Raw genomic sequence first — 26,982 nt, 5'->3', positions numbered from 1 at the left:
CTTTGCATGATACAAGCTCTCCGTTGCATGCGCTCCTTCTCTCTCTCATATACATGTGTATGAGTAGGGAAGATACAAGGAGAAAAAAGAAAGCTGCTGTAGCATGCCAGCCTCCACACTGAGAAAGCAGAAATATCTCATCTCTTTAAAATAAAGACCAAGAACTCCCTTCCTTTGCCTTTGTGCATGTGGTATAGACACTAAAACTATAAATTAAATTCCAGCTTAAGGTGGGGGACAGGGAGACACAGGACATAGTGCAATTTTAACTGCAGCATGCTGGGCTGTGGGGACCAAACTGCTAAGGGGAGGACTCTTTTACAAGCCCCAAGAAATTGCCCAAGATGATCTTTTAACACATGCACATACATGAAAACATGGGGTTTCAGAAAAGCAAGAGGAGATGGCAGGCAGAGAGAAGAGAAACCCAGAACTCACTTCAAGGAGGAAGAGTTCATCAGTTGAACCCAAAAGCTTGCTGATAAAAGACTTCATTTAAGTTTGAGGTAGTCCTTTCTTGTGGCTTTGCCGTTAAGCCATGTGCCCAGTATATGCTGGTTTGTTCATAAGAAAGCTGCTTGTCCAGCTGCACTTTGCTGCTAATTGCCCACCGTCACTAAAGCAAGCCTTCCAGGCACGAGGAAGGAGGCATTCAGAGTGCCTCAGGAGACCTGGTGTGAAGAGGTCGGCAAGGCAAGAAAAGCAAGACTGAAAGAAGAGGGCTGCGGATCCAGTGGGATGGGGTTTAAAAATGGCTTTCAAACCTTTTTGTTCTGTATATGTCACCAGTTCCTTATGAATTTTCTCCATTTAAAAGTTCATTATCATGTTCCAGTTTTTTAGTTTGCAATTTAATAGAACACAGCTTTAGAGATAAAGACATTTTTCTTTTTTTCAGTGGTGATATTAAAGAAAATCTGGGGCTGTTCCACCTGAAATTTTCAGCTAAGGATGTAGCAGATATACATTTTTAGTAATTACTAGGCAGAACTACCAAGTGATGCAAAAGGGATTTTTAGAAAGGTGATTCTGAAATCCTGACACAAGACTATATGATAAAAAGTGAACATCCTCTTTGCCTTGACCTGGCAGGCTGAGGTGAAATGCCGTTCTCATCTGTTATAGAATGACTTTGGCTACAGCACTATAGATCTTTTTAATAAAAGCTGATGTTAGACTACTACAAATACAGTTTTGATGGCAAAATCTATTCTGACTGTAGGCACAGGTCCTGCATGTTTAATTTCCATGCAGACCACCACATGGCCTTAAAGTACTGCCTGTGGTGGTTAGATAGATAGCAAGGAATTCTTACTTCAGTGTCAACAAGGATCTGATCATTCATATGACATCCAAGGAAAACTCTCATGAGCCCTGGCAGAAGTGGCATGAATTAGGACAGTAAGATTGTTTCTGAAAAGAATCACCAGGTCTCTTTCAAGATCTCCACTTTTTCCAGGGATTATTTATGGCAGTGTATTTATTACTACACATCACCCTTCTGGTAATACTTGAACATTTTATGTTCTGCAGCTTTGCTGCCCATTTTCAGTAAAATAAAAGGTTTCCAGGCTCCCAAGATAGAGGATGTGATATCAGATGATGAGCAAAGAGTATTTTTGAAAGAATGAGCAGTCAAACCCCAGAGCAGAATTTCAATGAATGGGCAGCAGAGGCACAGTGATCAGGGACACGGAAGAGCAGTTTTCTGAGGACATCATGTTTCACAGAGGTGGAGAAGTCATTTGGCACTATGCAGCCCTGTGCATCAGAAGTGGGCATTGCTGATTGGTGAACCATTTCTCATACTCACGTTCCTTTTCCGTAGTGAAACCAATCCATTCCGAGGCGCTGCTGCCAACAGAGTTGTAAGACACGACTCGCAGGTTGTATGTTGTGTAAGGCTCCAGGTTGGACACGTTGGCACTCTGTCCTTTTCCTGTATACCTCACCTCAGTTGGGCCAGGACTGCAAGCCTTCACTGCTGGCTGTAGGTTCAGGGGACAAGCCATATACACATGGAGCTCATAGCTGAGAAGAAAGTTGAGATTTTTAGGACAGAGCCTTAATAACATAACAGCCAATCATACATTTCATCCTAATCGCTGTATGTCTGGCTACCGGCAAAGAAAATGGAACTGATCCCAGTTTTTCTCTTGGAGATTTTGGCCCCACCTGTAGGATGCCTATGAGCAATTGTGGTTGTAAGTCACACTCACAGTGAAACTGTTGATGCCTGTTACCTTGCCGCTCACTTCTGCAAATTAGGATTTGCCTAAGTAACTACAGGATGTAGCTGCCTCTTTGCTGTCAGTGAGCTCACAACTTCTTGGCTGTGCAACCACAGCTGTCAGACAATTACCTCCACTCACAACAGCTCACCCTCTCTACCTTCATCCTGCCCAATATCCCGCTCAACAGAAAAGCAATTGTTGCATGTAAACACCTCCCAGATGGTATTCAGGCCACAGAGGATATCAGCACCAACACAGGTAAGGAGGAGCATGGCTACCACAACCATCCAGTGCTCTCAGCCCTGTGACTCCAGCTCAGATTGTTCTGCCCCCACCTCTAACCAAAGTGCGCAGGGTCGGCTGGGCAGCAGCTCCTACCTGGTGACAATGCCGTTGGGTGACTGGGGGGCGCTCCACTGGAAGGAGGCGTTCCTGGAGGTCACGGTGCGGATCTGCGGGGGGGGCTGCTCCGAGGGTGGAGCCGGCTGCGTGGTGATTTGGGCCATGGGTCCTTTGCTGCAACAGTTGAAACAGGTGCAGGCCTCCACACCAATGGAGTATGTGGTAAAAGGTTTTAGCCCATGTATTGTCTGCTGGGTGGCAGTCCCTTCTGACAGCTATAAAAATTAAGAGGGAACTTGTCACAGCTTCAAGCACCACAAGTACTAAATAAGAGTTATGGAGGTGAATTAACTCCAGAATAAGACGGGTACAAGGCTCTGCATGTCCTTTAAGTCTGACATTAATGCAGCTGTTGTGTACTGGGAACTCTGCATTCATTTTTCTCCCATTATGAAGTTAAAGGGCACTGTTCAAAGGAAAAGACCATGTCATCAGTGGCCTCACAGACATCTTGAGTTGAGCTGTGACCACTTGCAAATGTCATTCTCAGGAACAGAGAAACAGAAGACCTTTAAGGAGAAACTCTGGGATAAGTGGTACTGAAGCAAAAAGAAATTAATGCAGAAAACAGCTCCATGATAAGCGTGCTAGCAAATACTCATGTGTATCTCTCAAGCTTCCTCAACGTGGACACAGGAGACAGCATTGGGCAGAGTGATACGAATGTGTCTGGTGGGTCAGTTTACTCACAGACAGGAGAGTGTGGTCTCTGGCAGGTGCTTCTAAGTCGAGGGCCAACATGATGCTGCTCTGCATTCAGATGGCCATGGTGCTGGGTAAGTCTGTTAGGAAACCCTCCTACACTCAGCAAGGGAGACCTGGCAGCTCTGGCAAAGGAAATGGTGCCCTCATTCTGAAACTGCTCACGGGAACTGCCACTTCACCTCGTTGCTGTAGTCATTGGCAGGTATAGCTTCTTAAGCCAAAGAAATAAAAATATGTAGAAAACACCAACAAGGGGCAACATCTGCTCCCATTTGGCAGCATGTGATTTAGCAGAGTGCAGCAAAAAATAGGAAGGAAAGAGTCAAGCAAGCAAAGGAAAGCACTTGGTACTCATTGATGCCAGAGACAGAGACGAGCCAGCAGCATGGCAGGTGTGAGGGGATGGGAATGGAGGGCCATGCAGGCACCAGCAAGATGAACTGGCTGAATCAGACATGGACACAGCCAATTGCACTGGAAGGAATAAATGTGTAATGTGCAATCAGTAGGCAGCTTAAGCTCACAGACAGGATTGATGACCTGGGAAGGTGTCCCTAGCACTTCCAAGCTGAGCAAGATGGGATAAGGAAAAGAATCCCATACAAATATTTACCTACTTGTAAAAAACAAACAGATAGTGTTACAGACAAAAAGAATTAAAGTATTTTGCACTGATTTGGTGGTAGCTGTTCCAGGTACCTTCTGCAGCCCTAACCTTTCCCCATATCTCCCTGTTTTATAACTCTAATGAAGCCTTGCAGGTTTCCTAAGCTGAGACACCTGATGGTGTCTAGGCTGAGACACCAAACACAGAAGTTGCTTGGCTACTTGCACTATTCTTCAGTGCTTTACCATGAAATAAATACTTCTTACCAATCTTTCTTGAAAGATTTTTAAGGGAAGCTCATGTATAGCACTTTCTTCTGAACTTCAAATCCATAGGCTATCCAATGCATACAATCATATCCTAATGGCTGCAGTTTCCACCTGCACCATTTGGACTGGCAGGAGCTGTCTGGAAGTATTTTGTTTGGACGGTTAACTGCCCCTGAACAATACTTCTGATTCCCTTCACACTGTCACAGCACATCACCATGTCAGAAGAGTTTAATGATGAGGTTAGTTCCTTGGGAAGCTCATTTAGATGAGTGAAAGTGCTGGTGGCGCTTTAGCCAGAAGAGAGCATTGCAGAGCAATGGGAGTGCAGGAGAGGAAGACAGTCTGTAACCAACAGTAGCAGCTTGTAAGAACAAAATTGTTAAAGCTTAAAAATACAAGCTCAAATAGAAGTATAGAAACAGTGTTGACAATACTCACCACCACATCGGTCCCTCTGGTATCATTAGAAAACAGCCTGTAGATACTGACCACCCCATTTGGCTTAAGAGGGGGGCTGATGTTCACCACAGCCACTGTGGATGCCACCGTGTTGAAGAGGGGAGCTCCCAGGCCCTCAGGAGGAGCAGGACCCGTATGGCAGCGGGACCAGCTGCTCGGTGTCCGGCCCGCTGAGTTTACTGACCACACCTTCAGCACACAAAATCAGAGAAACTTAGTGAAGGACTTAAGCTGACAAAGCATCCATGGTTAGCCAAGGATGCCACTGCAGCTGTACTGATCCTGAGAAAAACACAGCGCAATGACACCCATGCAAAATGCCCCTTGACTGCCACCCAGCACCTGTGCTGACCCAGAGACTTTCTAACAGAAGAGTGGAATATTTCCCACTGTTACATTTAGGGAAAAAGAAGCAGATTTCATGCCTCAGGCAGTGTGTGTTCAACCATACCTGATCCCCAAACTCTGAATTCCCACCACTGTCTGTGCCATACCATGCAAAGAGGACTCCTTGAGAAGCTGTGATCAACAGTGATAATGTTTTCAAAGACATCTGAACAAAAATACCGATATCCAGTCCTGCCTGTTTCTCACTTCTACACACTTTCTTCATGTATGTAAGCAGCCCTGATGAATTCAGCCTAGCACGTGTCTGACACTTAAGTTACATTCACCTTGACTGACTCACACAAGCCAAACTCTAGTTTCTCTTTAAAATGGCAAAATTTTACAGGAACATTTTTCTCTTAAAAATGTTAATGTATCGGTCATTTGGCAACATTTTCAGTAACCCATAATATAAATAAAGCCCATTGGAATGTATAGTTAAGTCAGCATCTCTCATTTATTTTCACAACAACATTTGCTTTATTGCATAAGCACAAAGGCAACGGCTTCAGTTCCAAGATTTCAAAATTTAGCAGCTTGAATTAGGCCTGATTAAAAACCACATGTCTCTATGAACTATGCCTACTGATTTTGTCAGCTTCCCAAAACCAGAGTGATCTGCAGACTACATAAAACTCAGCACTTATTAAACACACTCTCCAACAAATCTGCATGAAAATTAAATTTTGCTTTCATCAAGGAGTGAATAAACATATGGAAGGATGTATAATCTTATTTATCAAAAACCATTTGTATAATTAAACATGAATATCATAAAAGGTTGCCTTAGGTCGTCATTTGCATGAGTAAGTAATTTGTAGCATGTCAGGTACAATAGACAGAATAGATGGATGCATGAGCATATAGGGTTAAATTAGGCTCAATATTAGCCAACCACATAGTGATCAATCAGAATGATAGATCTAAATGGCAATACAAGAGGACTGTCTGAGTGATTTTTAGTATAAGTATTCCTTAGTAAGCTTTCACGTCGAGCGGTTCTAACTACAGTAAAACACGTTCTTATGTGATCTACTCTGGCCAGATGTCCTGGGGAAGTGTATGGTGGGACTGTGCCTTAAAAAAAATAGGGGGTTTAGAAATAAGAGGTCTTCAAAACTGACTTTGGAGTCCTTCCAGCTTGCAATATTAAGTTCCAAGACCACAGGACACTTCACAAGGAGCCTGGGGAAGGAAAAGGCCAAAAACCACCACAGTGGCTTTGAAGACGGTCGTTCTGCCGATTAGAAACCCAAAGTTCCTGCCTGATTCCATCAGTAACATATAGCACCGTTCAGTGAAACACTGCGTAAGTACAGATGACGCCCTACGATAAAAAGCTCAGCCAAAGCACTTTCAGTGAAATCAGTAATATATCTCAGTTGTGAACTTTTCATAAAGTCAAACTCTGTTCGCTTTACTGCAGTAGGTCAAACCCTCTATCTCAGTTCAGTTCCAGCTGCTATGAAGATTTACCCACAGTCATAGATTTCAAGGGGCATATTTCTTTGTGGAAAGAATGAGCCACATCATATGGAAAAAGCAGCTCTGAGTGTGCCACTGGCATCAACTCAGCACTGACCTGAGCTCAAATGCTCCAGTTATATCCAGGCTGTGGCCTTAATGAGCAAGGAGCGTAACAGTGTCAGACCTGACCTGCTGAGCAAGCTGCCCACAGCAAAACTGAAGGTGGTGAGTTAGTAACAAAGGCTTCCTGCACATGAATTTGGCCTCAGAATGGGACCCCCTAGGAATTTTGGAGGATAGAGGGATGCAACTCACTTGGGAAGCAGATGCCTCACTGAGGGTTGGAAGGAGATACCTTCCTCCATCGATCCCTCTCCTATCATAGGTCCTATGCCTTGTCTTTCAGAAAATAAGCCTTATTTCAGACAAACAAGGGGTCTTTCTTTCAAAATACTGTCTTAGGACAAGGGAAAAGGCGATACTCATCCCCTTTCATACTACAGCTAAGTGGCTAAAGGACTCCTTCAGCAGAGTCAGTCAAGCTTGTTGCACTCCAGAGTGGGAAAGCCCAAGCAGATGACCCATCTTTGTACTTGGGGTACTCCTAGTGCTCCCTTCAGAGCTGTTTCACTTTGCATGAGAACAATGAAATCAAGGTTGACTGGGCAGAGCATGAGTAAGTGGGAGCAGACATTGTTCCCCAGCCCAGCCCTTCCCCAGGAAGGTGGAGGGAGCTGAGGTTCTGGTCCATCCCGCAGGTGCCACATGCCCATCCCTCTTGAAAAAAAGCCAAGGTCATGGCCACATGTCTGTGGGCCTGACAGACAGGCATGCTCTGAGAGTGCCTTCTAGACAGACACCAGCTACTCAGCCCTGCCAAGACATGTTTCCAGCAGAAAACCTCTAGGTGTCTGTGGAACTGTCTAACACCAGCTTCTGAGACAGCTGTGACAGCTAAACAGGACTTCTGAGGATCTAAATTCTGGATTTACACTGACCTAAGCTGGATTCCCTTAACTCCCTCTGCTTCTGCTCAACCATCTGTAAAAGGATGGATGGGTATAAAAATATCTCCCTTTGAGAATCACCGTCCAAGTAAATCCTGGTCAGCGTTTGGAGACTTGGAGCAGTAAGTGCCCAGAACTGACTGCAGATGGAAGTGCTGATGTTCAGCCACTTCTTTGCATGAAGAAACGGGACAGCATGGCAACAGAAGCTACAATGAGGAGTGCCTGTTAAAATCAGAGGTTTGGTCATGGCTCCTCAAAAACTCACTACAAAATGGTACAGATGAAAGCTGTTGCCTGGCTAGGCTGGTTAAGCTGAAATTTCATGATTTACACTTTGTAAAAAGCTTTTTGGGCTCACAAAAATTCCTTCTAAATTGTGATATAATCAACACCAAAAAATATTTAACTCTATTCATACAGAAATGTAAAGAGCTTAATAAGCAGGAATGTGGGACAAACAAGAAGCAATCACATCCCAGGAATGTATTGAATGGCAAAACACAGAGCAGAAAGCCAACAAAAGTTTCTTATAACTTCACTTTCTGAATATATTGCGTTCAAAAGCATTAAGTCTGACATCATGGTGCATGGCTTAGCACCCTGCCAAAAGATGTGCGCCTGCTAATGGCTGCACTGTCCCCAAAAAGCCAGGAGAGGGCTCCGCAACCAGCTACACAGGTTACTATTTAAAATGCTTTATCAATGTGCTGGCCCCTGGCCCAGACTGCACTTTGAAGTGGAGCCAGAGAGAGAGGAGGGAAACCTCTCCAGAGACTGTATATTTGGAGGACTGAAGAATTTCAGTCACAGGTTGGTTTTTTTCCATCATAAATGAGCCTTCACAGATCTCTGCTCCTGGAAGAAACCTGTGATCAGCTGCTACTCAAAATGATCACAGGACAACCTCAAGGTTCATCAGCACAGCAAGAAGGGGGAAAACCTATGAGGAGCGGGAAGGGAAGTGCTGAGAAGATGGCCAGAGCCTTACCATGGTAAGCCCAGCCTGTTCAAGCTTAGTAAAGCTGAGTAATGACTCCTCCCATAAAGGGCAACAAAATCATAATGGCCCTCAGGAGTAGATGCAGAAAAATCATGGTATTGTAGATGCTGACAGTGGAAGAAGCTCATTAGATGACTTACTCCATCCCTGAGCCACACAGGTTCATTTGCTGCAACCCTCTTGAAACCTCAGGTCCTTTCCAAGGAAGCTATGTTTTAAACTAAAAAAAGGTTTTCTTTCATCAAACTGAGATCATATGTGAAGGTATTTATTCTGTACAGGAGGTACTAATGGGAACTGAGGGAAACAGCTGGATATATGCTTCCACAGCTCCTCCAACACTGCAGTGCAAGAAAGGCACTAGAAGAAAAGCAATGATAAACCAGGTGGGCACAATAGCCTCACCGTGATGAAAAAGGGAAGGTAAAGAAGCTGCCAAAATAAAGCACTCAAATTAACCTCCTTCAAAGGACAAAGATAGTCCAGGATTAAGGCAGAAAACACAGCGTGTGGCCAGAAGTTCCCCAAAACAAAAAGCAATCCCTTGATCACACAACTCCGATTACGTGAAGCAGCACAACCACGGCTGGTTGAGCAGTGGTTTGGCAGAGGACAGTGTGCGTGCGCTAACGCCTGCCAACTCACGACAGTTGTGTCTCAGACCTGGCTCAAACGATGTGACAGGTATTACGGCTGCAAACAGAGGGACCAACCAGGAAGTCCCCAGGTGGGAATCCTCTCCGCTCCTGCAAAGGGGAACCTCAGGCAGCCGACAGCCTAGAGAGAATGAGAAACTCTCCCTTACTGGAGAGATCTCATTCACTTCTGCTGAAGCATGGCAAGGCAGCAGGAGGCAGAAGGGTGGAATGGCTGGGGGTAGCTTGCCTGTCTGAAAGCAGCAGTCCTGAGCTCCTCCTGACTTCCCAGGTCAGGGAGAGCTGGGATCCTCTGCTTTGCACAGAGGCCAGATGCTGCTCACCCCTCCTGCTTGCAGGAAATCAGCAGAAAGAGAGCGGGTCAAACAGCTGACTACCGACCAGCAGTGGCTCCTGGCTCCCACCATGTCCTACAGGCACTGTGCATCATATCACTTCGCACTGCAGTTAATCTGTAGTCCCTCACAGCTGCCTCTGTGAGGGACAAGATCTCAGCTCTGTCTGTGGCAGCAGCTTGCACTGAGCTCCTGCAGGCACTCGGAAAATAGCCTTTTGCCTTGAAAAAAATCTCCTTAGTAAATCACCTTTGGCTTTGAGCACTGCTTAGAGCTGTAGGGCAGTTAGGTAGTGCTGTGGGTTCTGGGGAACCACAAGGTCAGACCAAGCCACCCCTTTCACACATGCACATAACTCTTTACTCCTGTGTGTAAGAGTCAGGTATGACTTGGGTGTCTGCCCTTAGGGCATCCGCAGACTGTGCAGGCCTGTGACTGCTGATCTTTCCAGAAGGATTCAATGCTGGTACTACTTGGCGCATGCCAGGAGAGACAAACAGTAGTAGAGATGAGTTCATGCCACTCTTCTCTTTCTAGAATTGTTTCATGGGGGTTGCAAAGACACAGCACTACTTTGAGACTTTGCTTTGGATTTCTTGACTCGGGGTTGTTCAGTTTCTAACTCTACACTTACATAAATGCAGAGTTTTCACAGTGTAATTCTTTTCCAAGATGGCAGGACATTTTAGGGTATATAAGATATAACATCAGTAAGTTCAGAAATACAGCACCCAATTTTTAGTTGTGTTTGAACAGCAGTCTGCAAGAAAATTGAAGAGACCATAATGTTGGCTGGTTAAAATTGGAGAAAACCAGAGCAGCTGCCTCTCACCATCAATTGCAGCACCCTTCACAAGTCTTTCTTCTCAGCAGAACTGACCGGCATGCAGCCTGGGTAATTTGGAGTTACTTACACAACGTCAGCACAGCTCTGAACACAGAGCTTGTCTACCAAAATCTAGCATTCAGCAGTAGAATAATGTATTCACAACTGGGGACTGCAGTGTCAGGCAGGTATTAGCAAAGTTTCAACAGTGGTTGCAGTCTATGCGGGACAGAGCAAAGGCAAGGGAAAGAAAGTATTGCATCCACTCATGATCGGGTGTACCAAAAGGTGGTAAACAAATGTGTGCTTTCTGATTGCCCATCCCCAGTTCCATACTTTCCCTCTTCAACATTCAGTTATCATCCTTAGGGAGGCCATAAACATACAAGGGGATAGATTTTAGGTCCAGGCTTCGTTGCACTGTGATAATTTGAGCCTCTTAACATTGCTATTCATCTCCACTGTTCAAATGTTAATAATAAAAGTATTTATTATATACCCATTCTGGGGAAGGGCAAGACAACAGGAAAACACTTTGGGACTTAAACAAAATTACCAAATTGTAAAGGAAGCTCATTTCATATAATGTAGTATAACACCAGTAATTAATGAGAGATGTAAACAGGTTTAACTCTAAAAGATAGAAAATTAAATAATTTGTTTCCTATGGGTATATAATGAGGTAGTTACCAAGTTCCCATGAGAGAGATAAGCAGATATTAAAAGGTCTTTCCAATACCTGTAATGGCTAAGGGCAACAGCTAATTCAATAGATTCGATCAAAATCACCACTTCGTTCTCCGCTTCTGATTTATTACTTTGGCTGTAGTTAGTCATCACTCATTTTAGTTTGCTTTTCAGCAGTCATAAATTATACCTCATAAATAAAAAGATACAATCAAGGAAATCATATCAAGTCATCTACAGCCCTGGAGTATATTTTCCCCTGGTACTCAAGACTAATGTCTTTTTAAAGGATAGCTTGCCATGGTTTTGAATATGTCAGAATCACAATTTACTGAGAAGGGTCTTGCAAGAGTGGTGCTGTAACAGTCTCACTGGTAATTTTGGAGGCCAACAAATCTAGTCTAATATCCATATTTAGTTTAATGAACAAAAATCAAGGTTTATTGCATCAATGCACTGTTTATGCACTTGAATTTAGGATGGTGTTGACAACAGAAACATAGTGCCTGAAGTGGGACTTAATGAACAAAATTGTGTGGTTTCAAATGGCCCTTCTCCCTACTGTGTACCCTCTACCAGGTGAAAGGAAGCATCTCAGTCTGCAAAAGGGTATTTAGAGTAGGTATCCCCATTACATCAGTGAAACAATATAGTTATGTCTGCTTTGCTTTTCAGACACTGAGGTCAAGCTAGGTCGGTTAATGCAGGTGTAGTATGAGAAACTCTCTTTACTTGAAACCAGTGAGCACAACAAACCTAGTAAGAAAAAACACTCTTCCAAACAAAATGAAGAGGGGATAACAAGCAGGGAGTGCAAGAAAGAACTACATTTTATTTTATGTCACTACTTTGTAGTGCATCTTTCTGTCAGGGAGATGGGAAGAAATGGTGAATTAAAACGATGAAAAGGAGCCAGATATGAGGGATATTACAAATGGGTGACTATCCATCACTGGCCAGTCAGAAAACCAGTTTCACCCCATTTTAAGCTGCAGAAGTCACTGAGCTGTTTGTCAGTGACTAAGCAGCACAAACTGGAGCTGAGCCAGAGATTTGATAGACAGGCTGGTAAACCAAGTGTCATTCTTGTCACCTCTGAAAAGTGACCAAGAGGGCTGACATATTCTGCACTCCATGTAGTTAGTCATTCCTTAATCTTCATGACTTTGCACCCATTTTTTTTGCTCTATCTCTCGAAAGCCAGAATATGATTTTTCTTCTCTTTGAGAGTCCAAGATGGAGGACCCAAAACATATTTTCCCTGGTATATCTTGGGGTATTTCCTAGGCCCTTCATCTGGCTGCAGTAATTGGAGTGTGAGAAGCACGCTTCACAAGCAAGAGGGGTGCTGTGCCTCCTGCAGCAGCCGGGGGCAGACAGCTTCAACGCTGCAGACCCTGTCTTGGTGTACTGGATCGTCCTACTGGAGGATAAACCTCTGCAGGGAGCCCTAAAACTTTCTGAAAAGAGACAACCCTATTTTTCTGTCTTTTACATGTTCCATGCCTGCCAAATGGAAATAAGGAAGTGTCCTAAACCAGGAAGACATTAAGCCATTAATCTAAAGAAGCAGTTTTAAGTACACAATTAAGCGCAATTGTGGAGGAGTGACATTGCACTTGCATGGAAATTACACCATACTCTGACAGCTCTGCTTTGCAGAATAGCACTAAATGCCATAAGTTTCTCTTCAAAAGGGCCTTCCCTTAGCTGAGAAAAACAGGTCTGACTCTACAGGTTGCTATATGGTAACATTGTACACTATCCTCAAAAACTCCTGAAAGGGCCTACACACTCTGTTTCAGAAATATTTCAGGAATCCAAAGATTACACTTGCAAACTCATTAGGCCTCATGACTTACAAAGTTTGTTTAAGCATTTTTTTTTTCCTTAGATCATGCAATTGCATCTGTTTACTACAGCTGAGAATCCCAGGCAGCATTCCAACAAGTACCTAAAAGGCCAGATGCTCTAGAAAATGCAAATATTTAAATGTACGAATAGATCGATAGAAGGAATTTCAAAGATCTAAGTAATTATTTCTGAATATGGGACAGTAGGCACCTTAATGCCTCTTAAAAACTCACTGAAACGTAGCAGGTGCTATTATGCTTATGCAGATCTGGCCCTTAAAGAATAAAAGCTCTTTCTTGAACAATAGTGACCTAACCATTTAGGGGGTGCAGTCCCTTTGACCAGCATGAGCTTCTAAAGCTACTTAATCATTTCTGAAAGTGCAAGTTTTGCATCTAGTCTTACAAGCCCTAAATATTCAGGTGAAGTTTCCAGAAAAAAAAAAAAAAAAACAAAACACACCAAACGCAAAAACTCCAAAATCCTGACTTCATATCCAAAGAAGCTGTTAGAGTGCATTGAACTAAATCTCAATACCTCCAAAAATGCTGGAGAGAGTCCCATCACAGCACTTTGATTTTATCTGCGTTCTGCTGGAGGAAATTCAGTTGCATTTAAAGTTTTATGTCCAGCAAACAAGACTCAAATGCAGAGACAGCAGAATCAATATCCAGTTTAAGTGAAATATAAATCTGGGTTTCATCAGCATAATAGCAAAAGCCAAGCCCTATACTTATGAATAACTTGTCTCACAGGCAAGACATAAATTGTCAACAATGGGGGAGCTCAGAACAGATCCCAGAGGACTGCTGCAAGTGACATAAGCAGAAGACAAACATGTGCATGTTAAAACCTCTCATGGTAAAATAAACAGCCACCAGTGAAAAAAACCAAAAAAAGATTTAGGGTTCCAATCAACAGCTCAGCCCAGTTACAAAGTAGAACTGAGATAAAAAGCAAAGTCTTGAATACAGCAAGGTAAAGCACAGGAATCTGGTCAAGAAGCTTTCTTTGCTGTCCATCACTGATAGATCATTAAAAACTTTGGCTCAAGAAAGTCTCTGTGATATCAGCTTCTCAAAAAACAGCTTCCAACTGAGATAATTGAAATTTCCAAGATTGCTTGCAATCAAATTATGCAGTTCAGATTGTAAATTTGATCTCTTGCCCCTGCTGTTGGTTCATTGGGATTCCAAGTGGCAGGCCCAACTGAGAACATCCCACAGCCAATGTCTACAACTTCCAACTTTGAAAGTTTTTCTTTTATCTAAGAAAGATTCCAAAATAATAAGTAGGGCTTGTGTCTGCTACAATGCTTGATATCTTCTCAGCCTCATCTGCACTTGAATTTGCATTCTTCATAGATCCTGTCCAAAGTAGCAAGGAGATCTGGTCTAACAATAGTTCTGCTATAAGGAAACTACAGTAAACGGAGACCAGACTTCACACCGTTGTCGCCAACAGATGGGCCCTACACAGGCATTAAAGGAAAGCTGGGAGAAAGATATGGAAACCTTAATATTTGTACATAGTAGGACTTAAAACACAAACACTTCACCCTAAAGCGTGCTGTTCCCAGGAAAGGTTTAACAGCTCTCCTCACAAGAGAAGTGACAACTGGCATATATACCCTTGTATATTTAAAGTGCAATAATTTTTCAGGCTTTGAATAATTATCATTTTTGCTTTGGAAAGTATTATTGTAGCATCTCTTGTACTGCTAGGTTCAAGAAGATGTCATTAAGTAACTGAAGGAAATCAAGTAACGTGGACCTGCAATCAGCAATAAGAAGCAGTTGACTCACAGATGTTCATCATTTCCTTCAGCACAAAGCTAACAGACTTGTGCAAAGCATTTGACAGTGTCCTGCATGACATCCTTGTCTCTAAATTGGAGAGACATGGATTTGACAGATGGACCACTCAGTGGATAATGAATTGGCTGGATGGTCGCACTCAAAGGCTTGTGGTCAATGGCTTGATGACAAAGTGGAGAGCAGTGATGAGTGGTGTTCCTCAGGGGTCGGTGTTGGGACTGGCGCTGTTTAACATCTTTGTTGGCGACATGGACAGTGGGATTGAGCGCACCCTCAGCAAGTTCACCAGTGACACCAAGCTGTGTGGTGCGGTCGAAAGGCTGGAGGGAAGGGATGTGCCATCCAGAGGGACCTGGACAGGCTGGAGAGGTGGGACCGTGCAAACCTCATGAAGTTCAGTAAGGCCAAGTGCAAGGTCCTGCATGTGGGTTGAGGCAATCCCAAGCCCAAATACAGGCTGGGTGATGAGTGGATTGAGATCAGCCCCTGCAGAGAAGGACTTGCAGGTGTTGGTTGACGAGAAACTCAACACGACCCAGCAATGTGCACTCACAGCCCAGAAAGCCAACTGTATCCCAGGCTGCATCAAGAGTGTGGCCAGCAGGTCGAGGGAGGTGATTCTCCCCCTCTGCTCTGCTCTCATGAGACCCCACCTGCAGTACTGCATTCAGCTCTGGGTCTTCCAGCGTAAGAAGGACATGGACCTGTTGGAGCAAGTCCAGAGAAGGGTCACAAAGATGATCAGTGGGCTGGAGCACCTCTCCTGTGAAGACAGGCTGAGAGAGTTGGGGTTGTTCAGCCTTGGGAAGAGAAGGCTCCAGGGAGACTTTACAGTGGCCTTCCAGTGCCTATAGGGGGTCTACAAGAAAGCTGGAGAGGGATTTTTTACAAGGGCATGTAGTAGTAGGAAAAGGGTTAATGGCTCTAAACTGAAAGAGGGTAGATTTCCATTCGATAAGGAAGAAATTATTTACTATGAGGGTGGTGAGACACTGGAACAGGTTGCCCAGAGAAGTTGTGGTTGACCCCTCCCTGGAAGTATTCAAGGCCAGGTTGGACAGGGATCTGAGCAACCTGATCTAGTGGAAGGTGTCTCTGCCCATGGCAGGGGGATTGGAACTGGATGATCTTTAAGGTCCATTCCAACCCAAACCATTCTCTGATTCTATGATGATTCTACACTTTTCACACTGGCTGTTACCTTACAAACATGCTGCCAATCCAGAAACATCTAAAGGAAAATAAGAGGTTTGTGATTGTCAAGCAGAGAAGAAAGTCTTTGTGAATGTTGCAGTGACTACACTTTTCTAGCAGCATTCTAGGCTCTCTTTTCAGTAGTTTCATAATTGTCCCTTCAGAATACTTTTCCTACTCAAATTAGAGCTGCTGGAACTGATCTATGAAGAAAGCCACTACACTACTCCCTTCAGGCATTGGGACTCTGACAGTAATGGAGCAAGAGGCAAGGGACACAAGTTGAAACAAGGGAAACTGATCCAAAGAAAAGCAAGAGATAACATAGTCAGAAACTGGAAGAGGGTGCCCATATAGGCTATACAGTCTCCACCCTTGGAGATGCAAGGATGGAGAACTTGATCCAAAACTCAACTGGATGCAGCCCTGAGCACCCTGCTCTATCTCGACTTGCTTCAAGCAGGGAGTTAGGCTAGATGCCTTCTGGACATCCCTTCCAATCTACCTGACTCAGTGAGTCTATGACATATATACATATAGCAGCTGAAGAGTGATAAAGCAACTTCTTAGATTTAATTCTTCATGGTTTCTGGCTACCAAAAAGTACACAACAGTAGCAGTGGAGCAGAGCTACCAAAAGAACCTGATCTGTACAGTACGCTCTCATAAAATTTGCGGATGACACCAAACTGGAGGGGACCAGTTGATATGTTGAAGAGCAGGTCTGCCATTCAGAAGGGCCTAGAGTAATGAATCATCAGGAGCTTTATGAATTTCAGCAAGACAAATGCAAACTCTTGCTCCTGGGAAGGAATAATTCCTTGCAGCATTACAGGGTAGGGACTGAGCAGCTAGGGAGCGCCTCCGCTGGAAAGGACCCAGAGGTCTTAGCAGATAGAAGGCTGAACATGAGCCAGTGGTGTAATCTGGCAGCAAAGACGGCCAACAGCATTTTAAGCTGTTTAACAGGAGCATAGCCAGACAATTAAAGGAAGTGATTACATGCCTTTACTTAGCATTTGTTCCATTTTGGCCCCCGAATACAAGAAAGATATTGATAAATTGGAATGAGTTCAGTGGAGGGCCACCAAGGTAATCAGGGGGTTGGAGAACTTGGCCTATAAGGAGAAGCTGTGGGACTGGGGCTTGTTCATCTTTGAGAACAGATGGCTTTGGAGGGACTTGATTGCAGTCCCCCACCACCTACCCACAGGCTAACAAGAAGGCAGGTCCAGGTTCCTCACAGTGGTATGTGGTGGGAGGGACAAGAGAAAACAGGTTCAAGCAAAAGAGGTTCAGACTGAACATAACAAAAAAGCTTTTTCACAATGAGGACAGTCAAGCAGTGGAGCAGACTGCCCTGAGAGGTTATACAATTTCCCACTCTGGAGGTTTTCACAGTGCAACTGGATAAAGCCCTGTGCAACCTCATATGACCTCTTAACTGACTCTGCTTTGAGCAGAAGCTGGACTGCATGGCTTCCTGAGAACCCTTCCAACCTGAATTATCTTGTGATCCTATAAAGCCAAAGAGCCTGTAGAAGAAAGATTGCCACCACCTTGCAGGAGCTCAAGAGGTGGAATGCACTGTATTTCATATATATCAAAACAAATCCATGCTTGAACATTTTTTTTTTTTTTCAGGAAAAAGGTGGTAAAGACTTTTAAGCACTACCAAATTAATCTTCAAGATATATCATGTGTACAAATATTGCATACAGAATTTGTAGTGAGGCTTACTGGTATCCTGTTTGGTAGCAAATAAGTGTACCTATTCATAGACAACATCATATTCAAAAATCAGCCTCATCTTGCTATATATACTGATACTACTACTTTTAGAAACAACAAATTAGAAACAACAAACACACTTACTTTTAGAAACAACAAATTCAAGGCTTTTTTTTTTTTTTTTTTTTTTTTTTTTGCAAGGGTCTAAACTCCACTAACACATAAAAACTTGGGAAAATTTTCAGATGTTTATAAATAGCAAAGTTCTTAGTTCATAGGGTGAAATCAAGTAAAGCCCGACATTATCACTAGTATGTATGATAAAAAAATGATGCTAAAACTTGTAACTTTGACACAGAAAACAATTACAGGTGAAAGAATGGCAGAACTTGTCTCCTTGCTTTATCTTAGCCTCATAAGAAAAACAATAGTAAAAATACCTATGTGTATGAGAATACCAACCATCAACAGCTAATTCACTTTCAAACCATCCACAAAAACTGATCGTAAGATCTAATTTAAAAAGAAAACAACCCCAGTCCCTCTTGATGTAAACTACTGTAAGTTCGTAAAGTAAAAATTAATTTGTAATAGATTGGGGGAGGATAGAAAAAGAAAGAAAAACTAATGAAATGAAGCTGCCTTTTAAGAGCTAGAATTTCACATTACTATCACAACTAGAGCCTTGCAAAAGCTCTGGAGGGTACACAAACATTTAACACAAGAAACACAGGCACTTATGATTAAGATAAAGAAAAATGAATGCTGAATGAATGTATTGCTTGTGCAAAATGATTTTCAGCTTCTCAGCTATTTAAATACATCAACAATAATCATTCAGGTATCATAATACTATTAACATTAGAAATGAGATGTGTATGTTCATTGTAAGTGTAAAGTAAGGTTCTCAAAGTGTACTGAAATCATAATCAGAACTGATAAATGGCTTCAATTCCCACCTGATATTCATATTCTGTGTAAGGCAGCAACTTGTCATCTTTGAAGGAGGTTGAAGAACCGTTGTAAACAAGTGCGAGGTCTAAATTTATGTGGACTTGAGTTGTTCGCCTTCTGTAAAGTTCATAGTATAAAATCTTCCCATTTGGCTGCTGTGGGCCAGTCCACTGGATGGAAGAAGTTGACTGGAAGCCCCCAGCTGTTGTTTGTATTTCGATGAGAGGGGCAGGCTGTGCTGTCGGGGGTGCCTCCAGCGTCTGCACTGATGCCCACTCACTGGAGGCACAACCCAGCGCTGTGCAAGCTTGGAGCTGTACTTCATACCTTTGGGAACACAAATCAGGAATGAAGTCATTAAAACACTGCAGATACAAATAAAGACTGTGTATGAGATCTGGGGGACTTCTTAACTTCTCTTGGTCTTTGGCATTTTTAATACGAAAACAATCTGTACGAACACACAGATTACTTGCTGTGCCTTGTGCAGCAAAGAAGAATGCTGTCCTCTGGGTTTTCATTTGTTACTTTTTGTCAGAGCAGAGTTAACATCTGCAGGAGTCAAGTGATCAAAATCGTTTTGATTTTGATGATATGAATCAAAATGATGATTCATTGGAGATGATTTGGATATCATTTGAGAGCTATAGAGCTTCACTCTATTACTCTTCTCTCTTTGGATTTATATTAGTTATATGTAAATAGTAGACAGATTTATCAACCATGTAACACACACAAATTACAACTACACAAATACATAAGGAAAGGTCAAGAACTGGTGGGGAAGATATTACTTCAGTATCAAGTGTGCTCCTTCTGTAGCGGAGTCTGGTACCATTTCTCAGTTTTAGCTTTCATTTAAACACAAGTCTCTTTCTTTCAACTCAAGGGTGTGAACATGTTCCTGGAGTGACTCCATTAATCTTAGCTCAGCTAGACTGTGAATGGGCTAGCTAATGGGTCTTTGGTATTCCCATCCTGAGCTTTGTCGACCAAATTTTTATTCTTGAAAGCAGACATCTTAAGAAAGATACACAAGTACAAGATTGTAGGTTTTGGAGTCTATTGCAGACTGCTGAATGACCCCTTGTATTAATTACAACATAAGTCAACTCTGTGCACTTCAACAAGATAATCTATAGCTTGTGTTACCATAAATTTTAAAAAGTCCTGGTTGTATCACATGCTTTTTAGGAAACAAAACTCCACGGGTGTGACTATCTGTTTAAAGAAGATGGTTGAACTGTCGGCCAAGCCAGTGAACCATCTTGCAGCATTTATTCAACAAACGAGGTCTGACTTACCTAGTGTAGGGTTGTAGCTCTGCCACTATGTATGACCGTCTCAGAAAGGAAACATGAGATGCATCAAAGTCAACAGTTTTCTTTCCTGTTTCAGCAGGCTTGTGGATCGAGATTGTATAATTTCTAATGTCACCATTTACTTTGATAGGAGGATCCCAGGCCACCAAAATCTCCTTTGAGGACCATGCCTGCAACCTAGGAGGCAACATCCCAGATGGAGCAGAGGGATTGGTTTTTATCTGAGCTGATGAGCTGGTCACACTCCCTTGACTGTTATTTGCAGTGACAGTGTAGCTGTATTCCACGCCTGGTGTTAGGGTGAAATCAAGATACCGAGTTTCCAGACCTGAGTAAACAAGTACACCATCCCTCCTTAGCTCGTAGCTTGTGATTTTACCATTGGGGTTGGCTGGAAGTTTCCATGTGATTTCAATTGACTCCGAGCCCATGACAAGCAGCCTGGGAGCTTCCATATTTAATGGTGGAGCCTCCATGGTCATCACTGACTGGGATATGCTAGATGTGCAGCCCCCGGCAGTACAGGCAATCAATGCAAAATCATACTGCGTGTAAGGCTGTAGATTAGAAACCAACATTTGCAAACTTTTGCCAGGATAATACTCTTCATTGTTTAATTTCAATATGTACCTGCTGATATCTCCATTTTGTATTTGGGGAGGTGCCCAAGATGCATTAATTTGAGTGGCACTGACAACCTGCAGAGATGGTGGGTCCACTACGGCAGGAGCTGCTTCCAGCGTCTGTATTGCAGCTGGTTCACTAGTAGAGCAGCCTCCCATCGTACAAGCAACTATCGCATAACTGTACATTGAATAGGGCAGTAAGTCTTCATCTGTGTAGTTGAAAGTAGCAGCATCGAAGCTGAAAGGATAGAGAACATCATTCTTTATCAGCCTGTATGACTGAAGAATACCATTGGGCTGTGATGGAGAGGCCCACGAGATGAGCACTTTACGGGGGTTAACTGATGCCAAGGATAACCTGGGGGCAGCAAGACCTTTTGGGGCAGTTTGACTAGTCTTTGCCACTGTCCAGGAGCTGTCAGCGTAGCCTGCTGCATTCCAGGTGCGTATTTTATATTCATACCTTGTCCATGGCTGTAAACCTTTATCATTATATATGAATGTATTACTTTCAGTGTTATATTCTGTGAAAACAATTTTCTCATCTTCTGTTGTTGCTCTGTACCCTGCAGCATTTTCTTTTGTGCATCTGTGAATAACTTCATAGCGAATTATTTTTCCATTTGGATTAATTGGCTGCAACCAGCTCAGTTCAACGTTGGTAGCGTTCACTGACTGGATTACAGGTGCCATCTGAGACACGGGGGGTGCTTCATCTGTTCTTATCAGCTGGGGTGGAGAATGAGTGCAGCCTGCTGCATTGCAAGCCTCCAGTACGAGGGTATAGAGAGTGTATGGCTCAAGGCGCCTGAAGAGGAACTGGCGAGATAAACCACTGTACTCCAGGTTGTCATCGCTGAAAATATTGTAGGTCTGGTGAATAAAGAAAGAAGGGTAAAGAAAAAAAAGGCAGGGAGGGAAGAAAGGACAGAAGCCAGAATAAAAGGGAAAAGAAAAAAATCAACAATTTTTGTCAATAACCAGTAGATGAGACACTTTAATCTTTGCAAAAGGGTAAGGACTATTAACAAATGATTCAGAAACTTACTTCCTTACAAGTAACAATCAGCACACAAACAGATCATTGATACAAAGGGAATGTTTTGATCCAATTTTCATGTTTTTTTTTCATTTTGGATGCAGTAATAAATCACTTAGTGACAGTTTTCATTATATTTGTTTGTTACCAAGTTTCATTGCGAGGCTCTCACGGGCTAGCACAAAGCTTCTTGCAGACTAACTCTAAAGAAAATCACTTAAGAAAAAAAACACCAAATAAACCACTGTAGTTGCAAACCTTTCAGGTAAAGGTTTAAACCATTGAGCTAGAAGAGGTCCCAAACCTCAGAACAACATTCTGTCAAACCCAGGTTTTCTAGAATCACATTTTGGTGATGTCTAACGTACGCCAAGTAAGATTATGAGCTTTCATGCGTAGCTTTCTATACATTAAATGAACAATTTGGTTCACTGTAAATGAACATTTACAGTCAAGGGGTAGCACAGGAATGTTAACACTCATTTTAATATAACCACGAGCAGAGAGCACTTACAGAGTGCCTTGTGCTTACATAGGACTTCTGTCTTATTTTAAAGTCTAATGCATTTGATTGAGTCCTTTTCAGCAAAAATGCTTTAATTTGACATTCAGCATTTCCCTTCTCTTTTTCGATCAAGTGAAGTGTCGAGATGAAGATTACCTTAATCACACCATTGGGTTGGGAGGGCTCTGACCATTTCAGCAGCAGAGCCCTCCCATTTTCTTTCTTTTCCACAGTGAAGTTGCTCAGGCCACTGGGTGAAGCTTCCAACGTGCGCACAGATGTCCAGGGGCTTGAAACCTGCCCGGCATTGTTTACAGCTATGACATGAATATGATATGTTGTGAAAGGTTTCAGTCCAAATAAATGAGCCTGATGCTTTGTTCCCTGAAGCAAGAATACAGATGTTTGAGTTAGTTAAAAAAGTAATCAGCATCTGTGGTTTATGTCACTTGGAAAACAAGGGTTCAGCTCTGGGTCACTTCTGATTGCTTTGCAGAATACCCCATTTGGTTACCAGGATTTTTTTGGTGGCTTTCCACAGCTGAACCTCAAAAAGAAACTCTTAGGCTTTAAAAAAAAAAAAATCTATCATTATGGTAGAGCCTTCAGAGCCAACTCCTGGGGAGTCCTGCACAGTCCAAATCTCAGCTAGCAAACAACCTACAGTTCGTTCAACATGTGTCTGAGGTTTGGTCAGGGAGGATGAGAGAGTCTGGTACCCTGAAGGATTCAAGCACATGTGAAAACATGTATATGAGTGATGCCTGCCTCTACAGAGTCCTTCCACATCTTGTGTGCAGCCGTGACATTTGATAGGCATATCGTCCTGTTCTAGCTACGTAAAGCATTGTAATCTAAATAGATGACAGTGTTTCCAAGAGCACAGTTTCATTTCCTTATTGAAAACAAACCCCTTAAAAGAAAAGGGGGTGGGGTGAGAAGAGAGAGGGAGGGAGGGAGGAGATAAACTGGTTTTTACATTCCTACTTTGTAAAGATGTTGCTTGAGATGAATTCACAAGGTAAGACCATTGTTGTGGGGCAACCTGTTGCCTTACAAGACCCTTCCCTGTTTCTCCAGGTTGGAGGAAGCAGGCATACTGCTGATGGGGACACAGGCAAGCGGGCTAGACCCTCCCTGGCACCAGACCCTTGCCTTGCACCAGCGGAGAGAGGCTAGGAGGAGCACAGCTGTTTGTGAATCCCAGCCGGGCTCTACCAGGGCTGGAAGGGCTGGGGCTGACCTGCCACCAAGCCAGACCACAGTCTAGCACAGGGGCATGCGGGTGGATGCAGACCGAGGGACATCAGCCATGGCCGGAAGGGGCCACTGGCATTGCAACTCACGGCTTCATCCAGTTTACCCCAAACCGCATCTGACACAGACCTGAATCTGCTCGGATAGGAGGCAAAGTGAGCCTCAGCACAAATTCAGATCTAGGCAGGAAGGCGATACAGCCTTACAGTATTATTTTGAACAGCCACAAAAGATACATCGACTACAAAGAACAGGAGTAACATGTTTCAGCAGGAGACTGTTCAGATCTGTCTCAGAGGACCTAAGAAGAAAGGAGTTCAGCTGATCACCGATATATTTAATCTCATTTTTAGTTGTGCTATTGCATTAATTACATAGATCTCAAGAAGGGGAGTGCAGGAATTCAGTTTCCTTCATGTGGCAGAAACAGCTGAAGCCAATTTCCCTGTTGCAGTAAGTCATATTAAGTTGTTAAATGCTAACACTTCCAATTGTTTAATATTTAAACATTTGTTAAGCTATCAGACTCAGAAACAAATTTTAAAGAAATATTAATTTCTTTTTTAAAATATTAAAAGTTAGATCATAAATATTTAAATAGTTATTTCCTCACAACAATGAGTTAGTCTTTTAGATAAATATAGCACAGCATTTGAATGACCATTATGAATATTAAATCTGAAGATGCCACAAGTACAGATTATAAACATACTTTTCTGATAAATGATTCCTTTTTCTGTTAAACAGGGCAAACACTAGCAAGATTAATAATGCAGAAAAGTATAATTCTTTGTTAGGAATTCCCAGTCATCACTGCCAAAAAAGCATAAGCTCAAATGCAAATAGCAATCACCTCGAACAGATTATATATAAAAAAGCTCTGGCTGCTGTGGGACATTTAGAGATATCTTTTGTCATAAGAAACATGGAAAGCATGTGGGCTATAAAGCAAAAACATATGTATATTGTCAATAGCAGCACCTGTTCAATTACAGTTTATTTCAGTACAGAGAATTTAGTTCAGCCCCTAGATGGCAATACTATCAAACACTTTTTGTAACATGAGTACTTAATGATTAACAACGTGCATTCAGTCATCCAACATACTCAAGGCAGCCATTAAAAAAATAACAAAACTGATTTCATTATAGATTCTTTTAATAAACATTTATGGCTTAGATCCTTGAAAGTGGAAGCGTTCAAACTGCCATAGCCAAAAAACCTATACAGCCGAATGCAAAATTATGAACTGCAGGTTAAAGAACAGAGCTCAAATTGAAGTTCATGCTTAGCATAAAAATCTGGCATCAGAAATTATGTTGGCACAAAACATGATTAAAATTAGCTTTACAATTGGATGTAGTCTGTATTAATAGTTTTTATGAGGACAGTTATCTATTAGGTTTTCAAAACAGAACTTTTAAAAGCCTAAAATTTACATTCCATGATTCGGGGGTGGGGATGGGAGGAAAGGAGCACACAACATTAAATTACTGCCCCTGAACCGCTACACAGAGGCTCTTGGAAGGCACAAACACATGATTATAAACGTTGTACAAAAAGCAATGGCTCTGCTTCCTAATCAGCTGCATCATCAGGGTGGGCTTTCATGACATCAATGCCACAAAGCACTTGATTTCTTTTTTTAAACAGAAAACCGACATATTTTTCATAACCCTTTACCATTTTCCCACTAAACCCCAAGATTTAATTATTTACAATCCTCACCACACTTTGAAATGAAACAAGGATGGAGGGATTTCCTTGCCTGCAGTTCATCATGTTCTCTGGAGACTGCTAAACCATTCCTTCCAGGGATGACTTTTATCCCTGGCTCCTACAGATACTTCTTGAAGAGCAAACGGTTTACATGTATTTTTGTTTTGTTTGGTTTTGAAGTAAGCTCAGGGGATGTACTCCCAGAATACGGAGCCACGTTTTCTCTCCCTGCACTGCTGCCATTGCCATTTGTGAATTTGCTCAGCTCAAAGGCCGATGCTGAAAAGAGGATGGATGGCAGTCTCAGTGATTCATCTTAAGAATTACTTTATGTCCTCCCATGACATTTTCAGCCTAGAAATACCGTCCTGCTGGAATGGTCCAATATAAATAGCAAAATACACCTTGCAAAGGATAGCACTGTAACCTTTGGCTTCAGTGGACAACAACACAGACTTAAACAGGTGCAGGATCAAAATCATTGCCTGGAATATTCTCCCAGTCTTTGCAAAGCCATGAACTCATCCCATGTTTACACACTGCTAACAGTCCAGATTTCATTCACCATTAAAAGTAAACCAAGAAAATAAAATTTTAATGCAAATATTAAGATGCTCGTAGACTGAACGACCATGAAATCCAACGGGCTACAAGCCCATGACCTCCTTTCTCTGTCTCCTACTGGGAAGCGTTCTCACTCGTTCAGTCATTAAATTAAGAATAATCCAGCAAACAGTTAAGTGTGTGCACTCTCCCATTCCTCCTATAAGTCCTGTCCTTTCAATGCAAACACTACAGAAACGGGACACCTGAGGCAAGTTGTGATGACCCCCCCATGATCTCATCCCCGTGCTGCAGCCCAGAGCCCAGCCTTTGACACGGGCCTTGCTTTTGGCAGCCCCATTGCCCATTGCCTTCCCTTGCACAGCCCTGGCGGCACCACCACTGCTCCAGGCAGGACCGCACCTTTGTTTTTGCTGTGTAAAATGCTTCACACGCTGCCAGTAGCAGCACAAGCTGTTAACAGCAACAAATATACTCCTTGGCTAATTCCACTCTTCTAACTGTAAATTAGGATAAAAGTTATTTAAAATAAAACCTTGTTTTAACACATTTTTCAAAACATAAAACGAGAGAACATGAATCATGAATAATGTATACATCAAGATTTGCTTCAGATTGCCTTTTTTGTTTGTTTATTTTTTAATTCATGAGCACAGAAGTCACTTAAAGTCTGGAAACAAATTAGCATAGTCTTTCATGCCATTCAAAGGCAGCGGCATCCATAATGCAAGGTGCCTGCCTTCCTTGCTACCTCTACCTCTCAGTCCTCCTCCCGGGCATGGGCAAGGCTGCACAGCCTTCAAGGGTCTGATGATTTTACACTGCCTACTGTGATTGCTTTTGACTACTTGAAGTGCCCCTAAGGTGGCAACAGGGTCAAGAGGTCTTTGTAGGTTGAAAATGATCAAAAATTAGCATTGATCTGTAGCTGTCAATAAGACTTTGCGCGGGTGGACTCCTTGCACAAATGTTTAAACTGCATACAACTACACAACCTAGTCATCTTTGAATCTATCGATCTGATGAAGCAGCACTTTCCAGTGGTGTTACACTGGACTTCTCCTCTTTTTTCAAGGCAGGCGAGCTTACCCAGTTGCCCAGGTCTCAGGGCACGAGTTCAAAATGTGACAGATACATCAGAAGATCTCTGAACCACTGAGCTGCCCAACAGGCAACTCAAGTATCTGTCCCTTCTTTAGGGGTAATCATCAAAGCTCAGCAAGTCATCGCCTGTTATGTTAAGGTTAGGCTCTGGTTTCTTCTCTCTCCCTATCTTTTCATATAGTAATCCCTATTTGGCAGGTATCCTCGATATCTGATTAAAAAGCTAGCTCACTCTTTTTCTTTGAGTCT

At 42.7% G+C, this 26,982-nt stretch overlaps 1 protein-coding gene across 1 annotated transcript in view; it reads right to left on the bottom strand.

Moving 5' to 3' along the window:
• USH2A (usherin) overlaps positions 1–26,982 on the bottom strand; it is a 390,731-nt gene that overhangs the window by 8,605 nt on the left and 355,144 nt on the right. The window contains exons 61-66 of the mRNA XM_074817915.1: positions 22,246–22,473; positions 19,902–21,418; positions 18,603–18,924; positions 4,659–4,868; positions 2,613–2,851; positions 1,814–2,031 (exon numbers count right to left, since the gene is read on the bottom strand). Of these exons, the coding sequence (XP_074674016.1) occupies positions 1,814–2,031; positions 2,613–2,851; positions 4,659–4,868; positions 18,603–18,924; positions 19,902–21,418; positions 22,246–22,473 (2,734 nt within the window). The remainder of the gene's footprint in view (positions 1–1,813; positions 2,032–2,612; positions 2,852–4,658; positions 4,869–18,602; positions 18,925–19,901; positions 21,419–22,245; positions 22,474–26,982) is intronic.

The sequence above is a fragment of the Strix aluco genome, chromosome 3, assembly GCF_031877795.1.
Source record: "Strix aluco isolate bStrAlu1 chromosome 3, bStrAlu1.hap1, whole genome shotgun sequence".
In the NCBI taxonomy this organism is placed as follows: Eukaryota; Metazoa; Chordata; class Aves; order Strigiformes; family Strigidae; genus Strix; species Strix aluco.
Note: the sequence above shows the minus strand (reverse complement) of the source record. Positions and strands in the feature narration are given on the sequence as shown.